The sequence below is a fragment of the Eimeria tenella genome, genomic scaffold, assembly GCF_000499545.2.
Source record: "Eimeria tenella Houghton genomic scaffold, Eth_scaff2, whole genome shotgun sequence".
Classification (NCBI taxonomy): Eukaryota; Apicomplexa; class Conoidasida; order Eucoccidiorida; family Eimeriidae; genus Eimeria; species Eimeria tenella.
The window spans coordinates 346,158-365,034 of record NW_013541843.1 but is presented as its reverse complement, the minus strand read 5'-3'; the positions used below and the strand labels follow the sequence as shown (position 1 = coordinate 365,034).

At 53.6% G+C, this 18,877-nt stretch overlaps 6 protein-coding genes across 6 annotated transcripts; 4 read left to right on the top strand and 2 right to left on the bottom strand.

Annotated features, from left to right (window-relative positions):
* Positions 1-487: 487 nt before the first annotated feature.
* Positions 488-4,448, top strand: ETH_00029060 (nucleosome assembly protein, putative; the record flags this gene model as incomplete). The annotated part of the gene is made up of 5 exons (XM_013374254.1): positions 488-1,884; positions 2,123-2,660; positions 3,596-3,751; positions 4,062-4,158; positions 4,402-4,448. The coding sequence occupies 5 exons, from the start codon at positions 488-490 to the stop codon at positions 4,446-4,448; spliced, it is 2,235 nt and encodes a 744-aa protein (XP_013229708.1).
* A 1,054-nt stretch (positions 4,449-5,502) lies between these two features.
* ETH_00029055 (uncharacterized protein) lies at positions 5,503-7,514 on the bottom strand (the record flags this gene model as incomplete). Its single annotated transcript, XM_013374253.1, has 2 exons — positions 5,503-6,571; positions 6,748-7,514. The coding sequence occupies 2 exons, from the start codon at positions 7,512-7,514 to the stop codon at positions 5,503-5,505; spliced, it is 1,836 nt and encodes a 611-aa protein (XP_013229707.1).
* A 1,317-nt stretch (positions 7,515-8,831) lies between these two features.
* Positions 8,832-11,567, top strand: ETH_00029050 (ubiquitin-conjugating enzyme e2, putative; the record flags this gene model as incomplete). The annotated part of the gene is made up of 6 exons (XM_013374252.1): positions 8,832-8,953; positions 9,526-9,580; positions 9,864-9,974; positions 10,145-10,208; positions 10,370-10,500; positions 11,373-11,567. The coding sequence occupies 6 exons, from the start codon at positions 8,832-8,834 to the stop codon at positions 11,565-11,567; spliced, it is 678 nt and encodes a 225-aa protein (XP_013229706.1).
* A 103-nt stretch (positions 11,568-11,670) lies between these two features.
* On the bottom strand, positions 11,671-14,587 carry ETH_00029045 (uncharacterized protein; the record flags this gene model as incomplete). Its single annotated transcript, XM_013374251.1, has 6 exons — positions 11,671-11,849; positions 11,939-12,299; positions 12,571-12,652; positions 12,837-12,904; positions 13,241-13,872; positions 14,029-14,587. 6 exons carry the CDS (start codon positions 14,585-14,587, stop codon positions 11,671-11,673), a joined length of 1,881 nt encoding a protein of 626 aa, XP_013229705.1.
* Positions 14,588-15,102: 515 nt separating this feature from the next.
* On the top strand, positions 15,103-16,611 carry ETH_00029040 (uncharacterized protein; the record flags this gene model as incomplete). The annotated part of the gene is made up of 1 exon (XM_013374250.1): positions 15,103-16,611. The coding sequence occupies one exon, from the start codon at positions 15,103-15,105 to the stop codon at positions 16,609-16,611; it is 1,509 nt and encodes a 502-aa protein (XP_013229704.1).
* A 996-nt stretch (positions 16,612-17,607) lies between these two features.
* On the top strand, positions 17,608-18,608 carry ETH_00029035 (uncharacterized protein; the record flags this gene model as incomplete). Its single annotated transcript, XM_013374249.1, has 3 exons — positions 17,608-17,911; positions 18,146-18,239; positions 18,410-18,608. 3 exons carry the CDS (start codon positions 17,608-17,610, stop codon positions 18,606-18,608), a joined length of 597 nt encoding a protein of 198 aa, XP_013229703.1.
* Between the last annotated feature and the right edge of the window lie 269 nt (positions 18,609-18,877).

The window sequence follows — 18,877 nt, the reverse complement described above, 5'->3', positions numbered from 1 at the left end:
ACATTGGCCTTACACACACACTGGTGTGTCTAGGTAAACTTTTCGGTTTTCGGTTGTTTGCCTTAGTGCACATTCTGCTTCCTGTACACCGCAAGGCCTCCTCACCCTAACTGTTCCGTCTAGCTGGTGCTGCTGGTGTGGCTGCTGTGGCTGCCGCGGCTTCAGCGGCTACTGCAGCTGCTGCGCCTGCAGATGGCTCGAAGTAGCCACACAGCATTGTCACAGCAGCACCTGCAGGTGGCTTGCTGCTGTCTTACTAGCAGCGTTCCCAGGATAAAGCTACTAAGGACCAGCGACTAAGGCTCGGGGTCAGAGACTTGAGCCTAACGGCCTGCCATACCGATGCACCGAGGCGTTCATGGCAAAGAAATAGAGGCTTCTGGCTTCAAATTCAGCACATATCACTCAAAGCTCTCCTCGCGGTGACTGACTTACCCTTAACCAGAAGCCCTACCCCTGCCTGCACCTGACACCTTAAGAGCTTAGAATGGGGAGGAAGAAAGGCGGTCGCGACTCCTCCTTGAAGGAGGGGTCTGATGTTCCAGAAGCAGATCAGGAATCCCCGGCGGCGGCCGTGGAGAAGCAGCAGCAGCAGCAAGAACAGCAGCAGCAGCAGCAACAGCAGCAGGAGCCGCCAGCTTCTGATCCACAGCAGCAAGCATCTCATCAGCAAGACGCAGGGCAGAAGGAACAGAAGCAGCAATTGCGGTCCCAGGAAGGGGAACCAAAGCAGCAGCAAGGGGAGCATGATCAGCAGCAGCGGCAGCAACCGGAGCAACAGCAGGAGCAGAAGCCGGAGCAACGTCCGGTGCAGGAGCATCCAAAGCAGCAGAAGGAACGGCAGCCTGAGCAGCAGCAACAGGGGCAGCAGCAGAAGGACCAGCAGCAAGAGCAGCAACAGCAGCAAAACTCAACAGCCATAGATTTCAAGCGCGCACACTCCGTAGACCTGGATATATTTGCAGAAGAAAAAGAGAGACCCCCAACTCCCCCCTCACCCACAAGTGGGAAAAGGCAGAGCGACAAAACAGCAGCCGACATTTTGCAGGAGCTGCAGGAGGCAGAGAGGCAAAGACAAATGCAAGCGGAGAAGCAGAAGGAGCTGGAGCGGCAGAAGGAAATACAGAGGCAAAAGGAAATCGAAAGGCAGAAAGAAATGGAAAGGCAGAAGCAAGTAGAAAGACAAAAGGAAATAGAAAAACAGAAGGAAATAGAGAGGCAGAAGGAAATGGAAGAAGAGCAAAAGGAAATGGAAAGGCAAAAGGAAGTAGAAAAACAGAAGGAAATAGAAAGTCAGAAGGAAATAGAGAAGCAGAAGGAAATGGAAAGGCAAGCGGAAATGGAAAGACAGAGAGAACTAGAGAGACAAAGGGAAATCGAGAAGCAAGAAGAACTATTGAAGCAAAAGGAGTTGGAGAGGCAAAAGGAAGAAGAGGACAGACTAAGGAAAGAAAGAGAAGCAGCAGCAGCAAACGCAGCCGAAGCTGAAGCAGCTCCACCAGCAGAACCTGAACCGGCGGGCGCAGCAAGAGAAGAAGCCGCAGCAGCGGGACCCGAAGCTGAACGAGAACCAGCAGGAGAAGCAACAGCAGCAGAGACTGGACCCGTAGCAGCAGAATCGCCTACCATCGTGGTGCAGCACGCAGATGACACCCGCCGCGCCTTCGCTGAGGCGCTGCGGGTGCTAAGAGGCGAAGCCCCTTCTATTTCTTCCCAGTCAAATTCTGAGGGAGGTTCGGAAACAGAAACGGAAACAGAGTCCGAGCCTCCTTTGCTACAGCAGCTGAACCATTCGCAGAGGCTGCTGGTGGGGCAGCTGCAACAGCTCGATGAAGAGGCGCAAACCCTAGAAACGGAATTCGAACAAGAAGTAGAGCTCCTAAGGTAGCGAATCTCATGCCCCGAACCTTAGGCCTGGTGCTGTTTGTGGGTTTATGCCAAATGTCTGTCTTGTCGCTGTTTAGTGAGGTCTGGATATTTAGTACAACTATTATTGCCACTACTATTATTATTATTGCTACTATTTATTTTTGTGTTAGAAGCATCTATTGCTGTGCGTATTGCTATTTTCACCCTGTTTTATTGTGATATTTGTCATTATTACCGTTGCGTCTTTCGCCAGGTTTCAGCACGAGAAACGCCTCCTGCCCTTGTATCAGAAACGTGCTCAGCTGCTGTCGAGTCCCAGCAAGCTGGAAGCAGCAGCGGCAGCTGCAACAGCCGCCGCCGCAGCAGCAGGGGCCCCCAGCAGCACGCTTGCCTCAACGGCCCCGTCACAGCCAGCACAAGCACCGTTACCGTCTGCAGCAGCTCCAGAAAATGCAGCAGCCGCAGAAGCAGAAACAGCAGTGACGCCATCAGCAGGCTACTCCGTGGCTACCCCTGGCCTGCCTGGGTTTTGGCTGAGTGTATTAGAGCGCGAGGCGCACACAGCCAGATCTCTAAGCTCTGGGGATCGCGCGTGCCTGCTGTATCTTGAAGACGTAAGAGCCGACAAGAGGCTGCGGAAGGAAGATGGCTTCAGCGTTTCTTTCGTCTTTGCTGCCAATCCTTTCTTTTCGAATAGAGTCCTCAGCAAAGAAATCTGCATGCAGAAACAAGGAGACGATGCGGTTGTCGCCAAAACTATTGGCACCGAGATACACTGGAATGAAGGAATGGTAGGCCGCCTGCCGCACACTACGAGCCCCAACGCCCGAACTGAAAATGTGAACCCTAATTTCTGGGGCTGAGGCCTGAGACATGGAGACAGACAGAGGATTAAAGGCTATTAAGGGGAATCAGAGCGCTTATAGTTCTTACACCAAACCTAGCTGGCTGGCTTGCTGGTTAGCTAGCTTACTGACTCGCTAGCCAATTAAGGAGCTTGGAGCTAAGCTGTGTGCGTGTGCACGTGCCAGTTGGGATTCAGTTGGAGTGCTCATGAATGTAATAATGAGGGTGGCAGGCGCAGTAGTGGAATGACAATGCAGCGCCAACAGAAAGGCCTGCAGCTGCCGTGTTTGAATATGAAGTGCAAGTTGTACTAATCTGGCAGCCTCTTTGTCCTTTTGTCTTATCTGCATTCCGATATTTTGGGCATTTGCCGTGAAGCAAAACGGAAAGCACTGCAGCGCTACGTAGCACCGATCGCATCTCACTGGTTTACTCGTGGGTACAAATGGTTTCAATCATTCCTTCTTGCATATATCGCGCTGTGCTCTACCCTACCACGTAGGCGTATGGTATCTGACTACTAAGTGCATCGTACTGCACAGGTAACATGGAGAAGCTATGCTTAGCTTACCTGGAACCGAAAGATGAGTGAATTTAGTGTCATTATTATCTCGGCATCCTAGATTTTTGATTCACTGTTAGTTTAACGGGGTTGGCACTTTCAATCACACCACATAACCTTGGGAAACTTTATCAATGCTTCGGCAACATTAATTGTACCCTGTCCTTAAAACTAGTCAGCAGTAAGCTGCACGGACCAGTTGTGGAGAAGTGGCTGCATTTGCCACGCTATAATAGATGTTTCAGCCCTGCAGCAAACAGTTATTTCACACGTGCTTAACACAATGCTTCCGTGTTAACTGCACTGTGCTGACTTCAGGATCTCACGAAGTCCGTGAGGATAAGCAAGCAGAGGAACCTTCGGACTCGGGAAGTTCGAATCGTCAAAAATATAACAAGCGAGAATTCGTTTTTTAATTTCTTCGAGAACACACAAGTGCCATCCAATAGAGCAATTAGGGCTATGGGAGATGATGTGAGCTGTGCATTCGTACACACACGCGTATGCATATATATATATTATATATATATTATGTATGTGTCTATGTATGTATATATGTATTCATTTGCGCACCTACTTATCTGCACGTGTATACGCCTGCATATGCATTAGTATATATACATATCGACGCTCAACTATGCAATCACCTAGCAATTCATGTACCCAGACAACGCAGTTCAATGCCCCGTCAACTCCAACTACACTCTTGGGTAATCGGAAGACGAGCTTAGGCGATTAAAAAGGGCAAAGGGCTCATTTGCTTGCCTACTGTTTTTGTTCTCAGGAAGCCCGTCTGCTGTTCAAGCGGCTGAGCACCGAATACGAAATGGCAGTGGTCATAAGAGACATAATTGTTCCGAAGGCCATAGGCGTCTACCTTGGTGGGTGTTTTCCACATTAATTAGGTTTTTTATTTGCTATTTAGCCATTTGTTTTCTCAACCCGTCCTTTCCCGAAGAGGCAGACGCATTTGTTTATCGCCCTTGTATTTCCTTGGTTCGTTCTTATCTGTTTGTGCGGAAGCAAACTTGCCAGTTTGTCCGTACACTTAGATGCGTTTAAATCACGTTTATTTGTCTACTCCTGTTGAAACTGTTTATGTTGCCGTTTTGTGCGGCTCTCAGGCGTCGCAGGAGCAGAGTCCGATAGCGAGGAAAGCAGTGACGACTGAAAACATGAAGAGTCAGGTGATTGCGAAATCTAGACAGGCGCGTGAAGAGAAACTAGTGAAGCTTGGTGGTGAACCAACCAAGCATAAGTGGGCAAAAACAAAGACTAGACGAAACAGACCTGCGAACGCTGCAGATGTGCAACGGACAGGAGTATCTTTGGCTTTGTTTGTTTCATCCCGCTTTGCTGTTTGCGTTTTCTTGTGCCATTTTGTTTATTTTAAGGAAACTTCAAAACCCACACAATAAAACTGCAGTGTACAGACGCCGTGAGTCAGTGGAACAGATACATGAACATGTTTATAGGAATACATAGAACCCATGATGTATTTACATACTACTATACACAAAGGAAACATACGACAAACCTGTACATACGCCAAACGAGAGAGCGATGAAGTGGGGTCAAAGCTTAAGATTGAAATATATGAAAAATGACTGATCAGACAGACAGACAAGGGCGGAGATTGAGGGCGTCGCGTCTACTGGACATGCCTATGCACGCTGCGCAAAAAGGTAGCTACAGAGGTACCTAGCTAGCTAGCTGCTAGCTATCTACGTTGCAAGCTTGTCAGCTACTACCTATGTTGCTTGCACGCTGCACGCTAGCCACCTGGCTAGCTAGCGAGGTCATCGTGTAGTCTGCTAGCTGGCTACGAAGGTGGCAACGCGACGCAGGCAGCAACTAGCTAGCAAACTGGTTAATTCGACGTTGCTCGTGGGCATGTAATGCGCAAGCCACGAGTCACTTGGGCTCTAGCTAACTAGTTAGCCGGAGCTGTCCGTACACCTCAGGTGATAGAAGCCAACACTCCAGTACAAGTGGCGGACCGAAAAGCTGTTTCAAGTCCCGAACCCTAAACCCTGAAGTCTAGAGCCACAGGATGTTCTGTCTACTGGCTAACCACAGCTGGCTAGCCAGATCTGCAGTTAACCTGGCAGCCAACTTGTTAGCTAGCACGTTAGTCTGCTAGCTAGCTCGCTCGCGAGCTGCCCAAATTGTCAGCTAGCTGGCTGGGCGGCTAGCCAGTCGGGTGACTAGCTGTCGCTCCCTATTTAGGAGAAGGAGTCTCTTTCTGTGTTTTGGACCGCGCCGTAGAAGCTCGACATGTCGCTGCTACAGGTGGGGTTGCTGTTGGTATTGCGGCTGCTGCTGCTAGGGCTGCTGCTGCTGGCCTCCTCCCCGCTGCCATTGCTGCGCTGGTGGCCACAGCTGCTGCTGAGACAAGAGGAGTCTGTGCCTGCTTCATGCTGTTGCAGGTGCTGCTGCAGTATCTGTAGGGCCCCCATTTGCGGCGGCTGCATGTATTGTTGCCTGTGCTGCTGCTGCAGTTGCTGCTGCCGCTGCTGCTGTTGCTGTTGCTGCAGCTGCGGGTACACCCGCATACTGCTGCTGCTGCTGCCTGCCGCAGCATCCCAGAAGCTCACAGGCTGGTCGTAGGAAAGCGTGTGATAAACTAGATTTGTGCTCTTGCTAATGCTGCTGGGGCTGCGGCTGTGGCTGGTGCCGCTCTTGGTGGGCGTGAAGGCCTTGAAAACAATAAGAGAAGGAAGCAATTCAGCAACAAAGAGCAGCAGCAAATCAAACGTTAGCTGCTGCCGATGCTTCATAACAACAGCAGGGTACATATGTTGGCCCCACAGCCCCACCATCAGAAGATACACGCCCAGCAGCAGCAGCAGCGGCGGGCAGCAGGAAGTCAGCAGCAAAAGCCGCAAGCGCGCTTCTCTGCCCAACTCGTCGAGGCTGGTGCTGCCGATAGGGGGTGGCAAAGCACCGAGAACAGCAGGAGCAGTGGCGAGTGGCATCTGCACTGAGTGGATGCTGCTGCTGCTTCTGCTGATGCGCTGCTGCTGCTGTTGTTGTCGCTGCTGGTTCGACGGGATGCCCAAGATTTGCATTAGCACGTAGTCTCCTAGATGCGACCCTGTGGAGCTCTGAGCAGCAGCAAGCTCTTGCTGCTGCAGTTGCTGCTGCAGCAGCTGCTGCTGCTCCTGAAGCTGTAGCAGTGGCTGCCGCAGCTGCGCATCTCTCTTCCGCAGTTCCCGCAGCACAAGACCGCCAAACAGCAGCAGCAGCAACGAAGTAAACACGTACAGGCTCCCAACTATCACGCACGCTAACCTGTAGCAGCAGCATCAGCAACAGCTGCCAACGGACACACAGCTGCGAGGTTTGTTCGAGCAGCAGCAGCGACAGAAACAGCCACAAGAGCAACAGCGGCATCTGTAGGAGCAGCAGCAGCGGAAACAACTGCAGCAGCTCTTGACAGCAGCAGCAGCTGCAGATCGAGAACGTACCTTTGAAACAAGTGCTGCGATGCCTGGCTGTAGCTGAAGGCCGCCGCAAGAATGAAGGCAATGAAGCCCGCAGCTGCTATAGCAAGCGCAGCAGCAGGTCCAATCTTGCTGCTGCTGCGCCGCAGCGTCGCTGCTGCATGCAGCTGCCACGCGAAAGCCCCCAGCAGTAAAAAGACAGACACAAACAGCAGCGAGGGAGTAAAGTGCAGCAGAGTGCTCCACCAAATATCCACAGAAGCGCACTGCAGGGGAGATGGCCACATGCCACCGTGCTGCGCTGCTGCTGCTGCTGCTGCTGCTGTTGCTGCTGCTTCTGCTGCTGCTGCTGCTTCTCCCGCTGCTGCTTCTGCTGCTGTAGAGTCTGGCGTTCTACCACCAGCAGAGCTTTCTCCCTGAAGAGCCCCAGACCTGACGCTCGACAGGCCGCTTCGTGCTGCTGATGCAGCTGTTGCTGCTTCTGCTGCTGCTATCAAGTTGCCTTGGCCGTCAGGCGCCGGAGGCGGCCGCTGCAGCAGCAGCTGCTGCTCTGTTGCACCTGAAGCCTGACTTAGGTAGGTGGACAAAGGCGTTTGCTGTGACTGCTGCAGCTGCTTCTGCCGCAGCTGCTGCTGCTGAAACGGCGGCAGACGCTGCTGCTGCGACTGCCGCTGCGGCGGCAGCAACGGCATAAGTAACAGAATAAGCATAACCAGCAGCAAAACAGCCCGAAAAAAAGCAGCAGCTGATAGCAACAATAGCAGCTTCGAGCGAAGAGCTCCACCCCCCATTAAGCCGCTGCGGGGCCTGGCTGCTGCTGCTGCAAGGGTAGCAGAAGCGCGGGGGGCCCTGCTGTTGTGCCATTGCAGCAGAGCAGCTGCAGCAAGGAAACCAAAACCGACAAGCAGTAAGAGCAGCAGCAAGTATGTGTCTAGAGGGACACTCCCAGGTGTACAGGGATATAAGCGGGATCTCTTCATAGCTGCTAGCGCCGTTACTGCTGCTGCACCTGATGGTGCAGCGACTACTGCTGCAGCAACTACTGCTGCAGCTGAAGTTGCTGCAGCGGCGCCGGCTTTGACCATTGTTGCGCCAGCAGCAGCACGTGTAACAGCAGCAGCATCTGTCGTCACTGCTGCTGCTGCTGCTGCTGCAGAAGGTATCGGCGAGTCCCCTCGTCAGTCGTCCTCAGGCCCCGCAATGGAGCCGCAGCTCCAGCGCTGCAATGATAGCAGCGAAGGCAGCAGTACAAAAAAAGATATATTCCCTGCAGCCGCTGTAGCAATGCTGCTGCTGCTGTAGTTGTTGCCACGGAAGTCACAGGCTTTGCTTGACAATTGCTGCAGCAGCTGCAGCAGCAGCGACAGCTGCACCACCAAACCAACCTAAGGCCTTGTGTGTTGTTGGGATAACAACAGCAAAACTCACCTTGGGGTGATCAAGCGGCTCTTTAAGACCGCTAGTTGCCGGAAGACAAGCTATGAGGGCTATGCTGCAGCTGCTGCTGCCATGCATGCAAGAGAAGTATGAGCCCATGATTTAGGGAAATACGGAAGGCATGTGGCGCAATTCACTGGAATCCCCTATTTTGATTCAACGAATTCATTACATTTATATTCTGTAGCTTCACTTGCTGCGCTCGCCAACTGCTGCTCTCGTTGCAGCAGCCCGTGTGGCAGTTGCCGTTGCTTCGGCCGCGGCTGCTCCATTCATTGCTGCTACTACTTTTGGCACATTATATCCCACTGTGTTTTGTCGTGAGACATGTAGCAGAAGCAGCGACAGCAGCCGATAGCTGATTCGGCGTCACGGGCATCACGGTCTTTGATATCAGTTGCAAACACTGCAACGGCAGCAGCAGCGGGCAGCACGGACAACTCGTGCGGAAGCAGCTGCAGATGTCATTTTCCGTAACTCCTGCACTCTCTGCAACAGCATCAGTAACCGAGTCTCGAGCAGCAGCAGCAGCAACTGCAGATACAGCAGCTGCGGCCGACTGAACACCTGCCGCCTCGGGCACAGCCGCACGAAGTAACGCAGCAGCGTCAGCAGCCTTCCCCAATTCCTCCTCTTCTTATCTTCAGCAGCAGCAGCAGCAGCAGCAGAAGATGGCCTCGAGCCCAGCAGCAGCCCGTTTGCGGCGGGAGTGGCGTTCTCTTCAGTCGGAGCCGCTGCCCAATATCGAGGCCAAGCCAAATGGAGATGACTTGCTGACTTGGTATTTTCTCATGTGCGTTTCTTTTTTACTTTCCCGAGTTTGTTTTCGTTTTCTCAGTTGCCATTTGCTGCTGCACTGCTGCTCCCTGGCTGCTCAGCTTGAATTCTCTTTGCTGCTTTCCACACCATGGTGCCTTTCCAAATCGCTGCGCTGCTGCTGGTTCTTGTTTTTATCTTTCTTTTCGACTCGGTGCTTTGTTTGTGTCTCTATTTTTGTGTCCAATTCCTTTCCTTGCTTCTGTTTTCCTCTTCTGTCTTTGCTTCTGTTTGTGTCTTTGTTTCTGTTTCTCGCCTTATTTCCGTTTCTTTCTTTGTTTCTGTTTCTCTAATTGTTTCTGTTTCTTTCTACGTTTATGTTTGTTTCTTGTTTTCTGTTTCTCCTAGTTTCTTTTTTGACTTCATTTCTGTTTCTTCTTTTCGTAGCTGGCGCAGCGCAGTTTCGGTGCGTTGCTTCCTTGGCCTTGCGTTGCTGCTGCAGCGCTGCTGCTTCCCATGCGATTGGCGACGCTGCTGCTGTTGCCGCTGCTGTTGCTGCTGCTGCTGCTGTTACTGCAGCTGATCGTGTTGCTGCTGCTGGTGCTACAGACACGACCTGCCGGCAGACACGCCTTTCGTTGGCGGATTCTACTTGGGCAAGATCGTGAGAGCACTCTGCTGCTGTTGTTGCTGCCACTGCTGATGCTGCTGCTGTTGCTGTTGCTGCGGTTTCTACTCATGGGCCTGAAAACGAATGCCGGTGACAACAAGACGCTCGGGGATGGGCGTTGCTGTTATTGCTTCTGTTGAGGCTGCTGTTGCTGCTGCCGTTGGTGCTGCTGCTGCTTGCGCAGCTCTTGTTGCAGCAGTTACTGCATTTGGACTTGACGCTGCCTTCGCTGTAATTGTTTGCTTTACATTTCTGCGTGCTGCTGTTGCTGCTGCAGGTGTTTCCGCCCACATATCCGTTTGCGCCTCCTTCAATTTTGCTCCTGACTCCAAACGGCCGTTTCGAAGTCAATACAAGACTCTGCTTGTCCTTCACGGACTTCCATCCGGTGCCGCTGCTGCTGCTTCCCTTCTGCTGCTGCAGTTCTGGGTTTTGCGTTTGCCCCGGTCCCTGTTGCTGGGCGTGCAGCTCCCCCGGTTCCCTGTGTGCGACTGCTCGAGGGTTTAACTGCGCGTTAAGTCCCGCTGCTACTGCTGCTGCTGCTGCCGCTGACTTCAGGAGCTGTGGAACCCATCGTGGAAAATTGAAACGCTGCTTACCGGCTTCGTTTCTTTTATGCTGGGTACGTGATTCTGCTTCTGCTGATGGTGATACAGCCGCACAAGTAGGAGCAGCAGAAGCTGCTGCCGATGCAGTGGATGCTTGCTGCTGTTTCTGCAGTGACAGCAGCTGTCTTTGGATCTGCTGCCTGTGCCGCTTCTGTTGCTGCTGCTGCTGCTCCAGATGAGGGTGCTACAAATGCTCTAGGGTCTATTTCCACCTCGCGGGAGGAGCGCCGCCGTTTGGCTCGGGAGTCCGGGGCGGCCTGTATGAACAGCAGCACCTTTAGGCGCCTGTTTCCTGAATTCATCCCTGTAAGCAATAACAAAATGAGCATCACGACCAAGTAGACCAAATAGTTTAAACTATTTCGAGAGATGAGAAAGAATGCGCGTGAAAAGGAAATAAAAATGGCGCTGATGGAAGTAATCCTGCCTCTTTGTCTGAAGTTTGCCTGCTGCATCTCTTGCAAAAGCATTATTTGTGTCGCTATGGCACCGAACAGGCAAATAGTGCTTTATAAGGGCGCCTCCGCTTCTAGAAACCACTATTTGTGTCTCTACGGCGCCATTTGCTGTCACGGTATCTCTGAATCTTTTTCCATCTGTTTTCCCCCAAATTGCTGCATCTGCATGCCCCATTCCGGGTCCTCGAGCCTTGTCGTTTCTTTCCTGTTTCTTTTCTGTTCTTTCTTTGTCGTGTCGCTTTGTTTTTCGCATGCACCCTCACAGTTCAGTAAGTTTGCTACAGCTTGGCTGTGCGGGTCTATGTGGCTCGGTGCTGCTTTTGCGCTCCTCTTTGTCTTTCACCTCCAGCCCCCCCCCCGGTTCCTATTTCTTTTTGCTCTTATTTCTATTGCCTGGAGTTTTCTAGGGCAGGATCTTTCACACTGCGGTATACTCATATGCACAGTTTAAGCATATATATATGTGTTTAAACACACATAAAAATGTAAATATATTTGTGCGTGACTGCATATGACACTCGCATTGTCTAGCGCTTCTCGTTTGGCTTTTTTGGGCTCGACTGGAGCCGCTTCATTCACGTCAAACTTATGTTTATTCCCTTATATCGTCGATGCCTATAGATGGGGTTCTGGCCGCTGCACTTTTTGCTGGCTTTGCTGCGGCCGCTGCTCGAAGCTGATGCTGCTTTCGGGCCTGCTGCTGCTGTGTTTGCGCTGCAGCGAATTCAAGCAGCACAGGAGGCAACCTCGGCAGGTGCCAGAAACACTTCTGCTGGACCTTCCGCACCAGGGTCAGCAGAAGCATCGGCAGTAGCAAGACCCCAACTGGGCTCTGTGCCGTTTCTTTTCTCCATAGTTATTGCTTGCTGCGCGGCACTAGCTGTGGTTTTGAAGCTGTGCCTGAACCGGGTGTAAGAACACTGCAGCAGCAGCAGCAGCAGCAGCAGCGGCAGTAGCTTTGACATCACTGGCACGTGACAACGTGCCGCTGCAGCGGCCGCATCAGAGTGTTCTCGTGCTAGCCCCGCCCATCTGCAGTAGCTGCAGCAGCTGCTGCGCGAGCAGCTGCACTGGAAGCAGCTGCAGCAGCAGCTGCAGGAGACGGGAGGTGGTGTACGTAAACTTCATTCTGGGGTGACAGAATCCCCGGGTCCCTATACCGAGAGACTAGAGGGGCCTTTAGGAAACCGCAAGACCCTGAACGCAACACCAGCAGGAGACGCAAACTTTGCTCCCCGATGCAGCTGCACACCGCAGCAGCAGCAGCAGCAATGGCAGCAGCTCACCACAACAGGGGAGAGACACAGCAACAAAGTGAGAGGCGGTTTCTCCGTAGTGCTGCAGCAGCCGCTCAAAGAACTGTTGCAACGGCGCGTGCGAGTGAACCCCCAGCAGTACAACTACGTCTGGCTGCAGCTTCTGCTGCTGCTGCTGCAAAATGGTGTCAAGTGAGTGAATGCAAAATGCCTCAGCTCTCCCTTGGAAACAAAAGATGCGATCTTCAACAACCCCCGCAAAACGGCATCCAGGAACACCAGCAGCGGCGGGAGGCCCCGTGTTTTGTTGCTGCTGCTGCTGCATGCGGGGATCTATCGATATGCAGCGCCACGAGGGGGGCGTTTGCAGACACACAGCAGCAGCAGTCCTCTGCAGCGCAAGCACACTCAAGTAGGCCAACGCCTGCTGCGGGGCTCTTCCTCGCTGCAGTAGCTGGCATAGTCGCAGGCTTTGCTCCTGCAGCAGCAGCAGCTGAGACGGCAGCCGGTGCGACTGCAGACGCTGCTACATTTTTTTCGTTGTCGCAAGCTTTAGTTTGTCAAGGCTGTTTTTCCTGTTGCATGTCAGATACATACGCAGCAGCAGTAGCAGCAGCAGCGTCAACAGCAGCAGCAGCAGTTTCGTTTCATTCAAGTCTGACGGGGTGCTGTCCGTCGCCAGGAATGAAGACCAACGCAGAGACATCATTCAGAGAAACTGAAAGCGTCTTTACAGCAGATTGCCTGCACACCGCACTCACACACTCACAGTGCAGCTGAAGCAGCAGCATTTACAGCAGCTGCAGCTGCTGTCATCACTACACAGTGTGCTACCACCGCTGCTTATGCTGTTGCCGCATTGTTGCTGGTAGAGAAGGAGCAGCATGAGAGCAGCAGCAGCAGCAGTACCAAGTTGTCGAGTGCTCACATAGCTATAGCGACACCTAGGGACTCTGTCAATTCCTTTGCTGCTGCGAAGCCCCTGCCACGGGCCGCCTGAGACGCGAACAACAGGAGCAGCAGCAGCAACGGCGGCAGCAGCAGCAATTTTATTGGCTGTTGTAGCACCAGAGCCGGAAGCACCATCGGCAAACAAAGCAGCAGAAAACATTTCGAGGTTTTGCACCACAGCTGCAGCTGCACCAAACAAGCAAGTTAGGAAGAACAACAGCAACGCCTAGCTTAGGGAAGAAGCGGCTACAGCGAAGGCAGCAGCAAAAAAACGACGCGCTGCAGCAGCAAGGAGCCAATATGGTGTCACAAACAGCAGCAGCAGTAGCAGCACACCCAGAAGCCCCAGCAACGGCGAGTAGGGCAGCAGCAGCAGCTGACGATTTTCATAAAAGGAAGCTTCTTCTGCTGCCCGTGTATCAGCGAAAGGAAGGTCGAAATGTGCCGTAGCAGAGACGCGGTATTTGTTGTTGTTGATACTGCTGCTGCTCCTGTTGCTGTTCGTGCTTCGTTTCCCGTTGCTGCTGCTTCGGTTGATTGCCTTTCTATTGCTCTTACTGCTGTTGCAGAGGCTGGCATTTCTGTGCTGCTGCGCGGGACAATAAATGCAGCAGCGGCAGCGCTTTCTACTGCTGCTTCGTCAAATGGAAGGGCCGCGTTGCAGCGATTGCAGCTGCACCTGCTGCTGCTGCTGCTGCCGCCGCTTCTGGGACTGCTGCTGCTGCTGCTGCAGCTCAGCAGCTGTTGCGGCAAGGGATAGGACACTTTGGCCAGGTGCACGGACAGGTGCTTCTCTCCCCTGCAGCCGCTGCTGGCCCCGTCTAGGTATTGAATTGCTGCTGCTGCTGCTGCTGCTGCACAGGGGACCCTAACAGCAGCAATGGCGCCAGCAGCAGGCTCGGCGTAGACTACAAAACAGTAGCCGTGCTTCCGCTCCAAGGAAGACATAAAGCCGAAGCAACTAAAGAGACACTTCAAAGCCGCGTCGCTGCTGCTGCGGCTGATGCCTCGAACTGCAGCAGCACAATAGAAGCAGCAGTGGCAGCAACATCAGTTGCAGCCGCAGCAGCAGCAACAGCAGAGGCGCAATCTACGGATCAACAAACAGCAGCACGCGAGAGAAAGGCGCAGCAGCAGCAGCTGCTGCTCAGGACCAGACGATGCCTCACCATACAGACAGTAGCGTGCTTGCTGCTGCTGCTGCTTCGCCTCCTCCTGCTTGCACCGCTGCGCCTCTCGCTGCAGCACGGGAGCGCGCTCAACCCGTTCGCGCTCTTCATGCCCTGCATGTGGTGGCTTTTGAGGCTGGAGCTGCTGCTGCTGAGCCTTTCCCTGCTGCGTCTGCTGCAACAACAGCTGCTGGTGCTGTGGAACAAGCCACTGAAGCTGCTGCAGCAGGAGCGGGAGCAGCAGCTCAAATTGTGGTGCCTCCGCATGCTGTTGCTTCTCCATAATTTCGGCTGCCCCCGCAACCACTGCAGCAGCAGAAGCAGCAACTGGAGTTCCTGCTTCTCCGTTTTCCACCGCTGCTGCTTCTTGCGTGTTGGCAGAGGCGGCCGTCGCTGCTAGTGCTGAAGCGAGCATTTCAGCAGTTGCGGCGACAGCTGAAGCAGCAGCAGCGGCTGCTGCTGCTGCTGTCACATGAGCCGCAGCTGCAGCGGCAGCAGCAGCAGCGCAGGCAGCCCGCTGGTTTGTAGTGGCGCAAGGACCACTGGTGTTTTCTACCATTGCTGTGTAGTGGCAGCAGCTGTTGCAGCTGCTGCAGCGTTCTGCGTGTTGCTGCTGCTGCGTCTGGCGACAATGTTACTTCTGTCACTGTTGCTCCTCATCCCACCGCTACTCTGCTGCTGCTTCACTCCTCCGCGAGGCCATTGTTGTGGCGGGCGCAGCCCCCTTGCTGCTCAAATGTAGGCAAGAAAGCACAGATTTCAGTAAAAAGATCCCTAGGGGAATCCGTCTGAAGGTTCTTAGGGGGTCCCCATAGGGTAGGGCTTCCGGGGCCCCCCATGAGGGCCCCCGGGGCCCCCAGGTCCTCTTGGGGGCCCCAGGGCCTCCTGTACAGCGGCTTCATATGTGGTCGGAATGACAAAGACAAAATATAAGAATGTTATAATGTTATAATATTGATTTATGGTTTGGCAGTGGTAGAAAAAGTTGGGTGGGCAGAATCCTAATTTCAATGAAACTGCGTATTAGCGGGGAGCAGCAACGGCAGCAGCAGCGGCAGCAGCTGCCGCTACTGAATGGAAGAACGCTCCAGTGAAAGTGCTGGAAATATACATGCGGATGAGTCTTTTACTAAAAGCACAACAGCAACAACGGACACAAACGCCTGTGCTACTGCAGCTGCCACTGGTCTTAGCAGCAGCAGTAGCAGCAGCATATTGCGGAACGGCAGTAACATGGATGACCGCCAGGGCGCACACAACAGCCCCGCTAGATCTTCCGTAAAGGGCTCTTCGGGCACTTTTAATGGCCAGAAAATTCGATTAGAACGACACAAACAGCAGCAACAGCTGCAGCAGCAGCCGCAACAAAAACGCCGGCAGCAGCAGCAGCAGCAGTCACAACGTCAGCCCTCAGGGCAGAACGCTATAGAAGCGCACGACGGTAGTGACATAAGCTCTGCTGCTGTTACGCGTCAGCCTCACCAGCGGCTACCGCAGCAGCATGCAGACCAGCAGCAGCAGCAAGAAGAGCAGCAGCAACTAGTACAGCATCAAAAGCAGCAGCTGCATCACCATGAGGGCCGGCAGAAACAGAGTGAGCCTTTGTCAGCTGAGGAGGAATTCCCTCCGCTTGCAGCTGCTGCAGGGTTTGGAGGCTCTGGGCAGTTCAGCACCAGCAGCGGCAGCAAAGGGCTTCTCTCCGCAGGCGCTGCAGTTCCTCGTATCCACAGCAGCAAAAGCAGCAGCCGGTATCGAGGTGGACCAACTGCTGCTGTAGCTTTAGGGCTTTGTGTCAAGCAGCAGCAACAACAGCCGCAACAAAAACAACGGCGGCGGCAACGGCAACCACAACAAAGGAACCAGCAACAGCAGAAGCAGCAACAGCGACCGAGGCACCGCGGCGGCCTTGGCGAGGAGGCCCCGGAGGTTTCCGCTGCTGCAGCTGCTGCAGCAGGCTTCGTGCCACAAGGCCTGAGGTACAGGGGCAAGCCGCTGGTGAAGAAGAGCGCCCTGAAAGGCATGCGAAAGCTGCTGCAGCCGGAGAGGGAGCAGAAGCGAATTCTTCTACAGCAGCTGCAGCAGCGGCAGCAACAGCAGCAACAGCAGCTGTCGCCGCCGCAGCAACAGCAGCAGCAAAGCGGGCGGCTTTCAACAAAGCAGTCATTTTCTTCCCGTACAACGAACGTGAAAATTGAAGCAGCAGCAGCGCCTGCTGCTGCTGCTGCTGCAGAAACTGCAGCAGAAGCTAATCTGCAGCTTGAGCCTGTTGGTTTTGAAGGTTCGGAGGGTGGAGATGCGGATTATGTCGTTGCTCCTGCAACGGCTGGAGCAGCAGCACCAACTGTCAGTGCTGCTGCTAGAGGGAGTAGGAGCTTGAGCAGCAGCAGCAGCAACGCCAGCACCAGCAGCATAAGGCAACGACTGCTGCGGGAAGAAGACCTGCAACAGTGGCTCATTTCGGTGCAAACAAAGCAGCTGCACATGCACCCGGAACTGGGCAAGGTCAGCAGCAGCTGCAGCAGAAGCGGTAGCAGGAGGTGCAGCAGCAGCACTTTGTTTCTCACTTTCCACTTATGCAGCTAGAGTGCAGTTGCTGTAGAATGAGGGTCTGTCCATCGTGCTGCGACAATGCTGCTGCTAATGCTGCTACTTGCTGCTGCTGCGCCTGAAGGTTATATATTGCTGTGGAGTGTACGCGCAGCTGACATCTCCAGAGATTGACGCCGCAGCAGTAATCCTTCTCACCACTCTGAGGGAGTTCTATGTACTTCTTTCTGCTGCTGCTGCTGTTTCGTGCTGCTGCAGGTGTTTCACTTTGCTAGTGCTGCAACTTTGTGGTGCTGCCGGCCCGGCTGCCGCGTGTGCACCCCACTCATGGCTGCTGCATCTGTTGGAATGGTGCCACCTTGACGTGCTGCTGCTCTCCGTTTCTGCTGTTGCTGCAGCTGCGCCTGCAGCAACGGGCTCCACTGCGTGCTGCTGCTCGCCGTCGGTTTGTGTGCGGTCTGCGGGAGACACAGAAGTTGCTGCTGCAGCAGGTGAAGCTGTGTACGCCTCAGACTAACTCGCTTTCAGTCAAGGGTTGGATAAACGTTTTCAAACAACTTTATTTGGATTTCACATACGGTGTGTTTGTAACCTTTGCTCCCTTGCGTGTGCGTGCGCTCCTGAGTTATGCATCATGCCCAGGCATTTTCGTTGAAATGCATGTCGGTTTGTCTTCACAGTGTATTCAATTGTGTATGGCCATTTAAATCTACATGTAAATGCTTATATGTTCGTGACACTGGGCGTCTACTTAGCGGATGATGTGTTTAACGCCCTGCGGCGATGCACTTAAAGAATGTAGAATTGTCTCAAAGGCCCACCAGGAAGTACCAAGATGCAGCATTTTCTGATTAAGTACAGTAGTCGTATGCAGCGTCTGTGTGATCATCGTCAGCTGTACAGTATACATAAAGCAAAGGCAACACCGCGAGTAGTTAAGCCAAGCTGCACACGTAACTGCGTGTAGATTATCTGTTACTTCGTCTTTGTTTGATTAAATGGAAGGTATTAAACAGAAAGAGACTGTGCAGCATGCGCACGGTGTTGCAGGTGCAACTCCGGCAGCAGCGGAAGCAGGAGAAGAAGGAGGACCGGGCTGCTGCGAAGGAGGCTGCAGCAGCAGCATTGCAGCAGCAGCTGCGCCGAAGGCAGCAGGCAATCTCTGACGGGCAGGATCAGCTGCATGAAGAGCAGCAGGAAGTAGATGAAGCCAAAAGCAGCGACAGCAGCAGCAGCAGCAGCAGCGAAGATGAGGCTCTTGACTTGTCAATGTCAACACGGAAGAAACCTCTGCTGGTACTCCTTGCGGCAAACTTGGAGCCAACTGTCACCCCAGGTCTGTTTTTGCTGCTGCTAAGGCCCTTGACTCTCTTTGCTTTTGCTGAAGTTGTTGCTGCTCCTGCTGAGGCTGGAGCAGCAGCAGCCGCTTCTGCAATCCGGGGTATCTTCAGCAGAGAGCTGCCCATGGTACCTTTATATTTCGAGTTGCTGCTTTTTATTTGCATTGCCAACAACAGCAGCAACATCAGCACAAGGTGCCAGCCTTTCACTGTGTGTGTGCTCATGCCAGGAGGACTGACTGACCAAGTGCATGCTCTGCGCGCTGCAGCAGCGGCAGCAAAAGTGCCCGTGGGCGTCGTATCAACACGTAACGTACTGAAGAAGTAAGCCTGCTGCAACTGCTGCAGTCGCCGTGGCTGCCTTCGCTGTTTATGTGGCGGCTGTTGGTGCTGCTGCTGCACCTGTTGCAGTAGCTGCCGCAGACGCAAACTCAGCGGCTGGAGGGCGCACAGTCGCCGTGTGCTGAAGTTGTGCGGTGCTGCTGCTGCTGCAGAGGAGTTCGCTTGGCCACACGGCAGAGCTGCGTGTGCATCATTGACGCCCAAGGCGCGGAGCCCCTGCTACAGCAGCTGCTGCGTCTCATAGTACAGCAGCGGCAGCAGCAGCAGCAGCAGCAGATACAGGAAGAAAAGCTGCTCCAGCAAGTATGCTCGTTGGCCCTGTCCGGAGAAGCCAGCAGCAATGCGGAATAGCAGCGACAGCGCCAGGACCAGCAACTGCAACGGCAATATTAGCAGCAGCAGCAGCAGCGACTACAGTGGTTTCTCCCTTCCGCAATCCGTTGCACTGCCTTCCTACCTAATGCGCGTTTCGCGACGTTTTTTTGCCTAGCGAGAGGAAGAGCAGCAGCAGCCTCAGCTGCAACAGAAGCAACTGTAGTAGCACCGATATCCGGTGTTTTGTGGCTCGCCGCGTCTTCGTCTGCTCAAATGAATGCTAGTTTGCCGCTGCAGCTACTGCT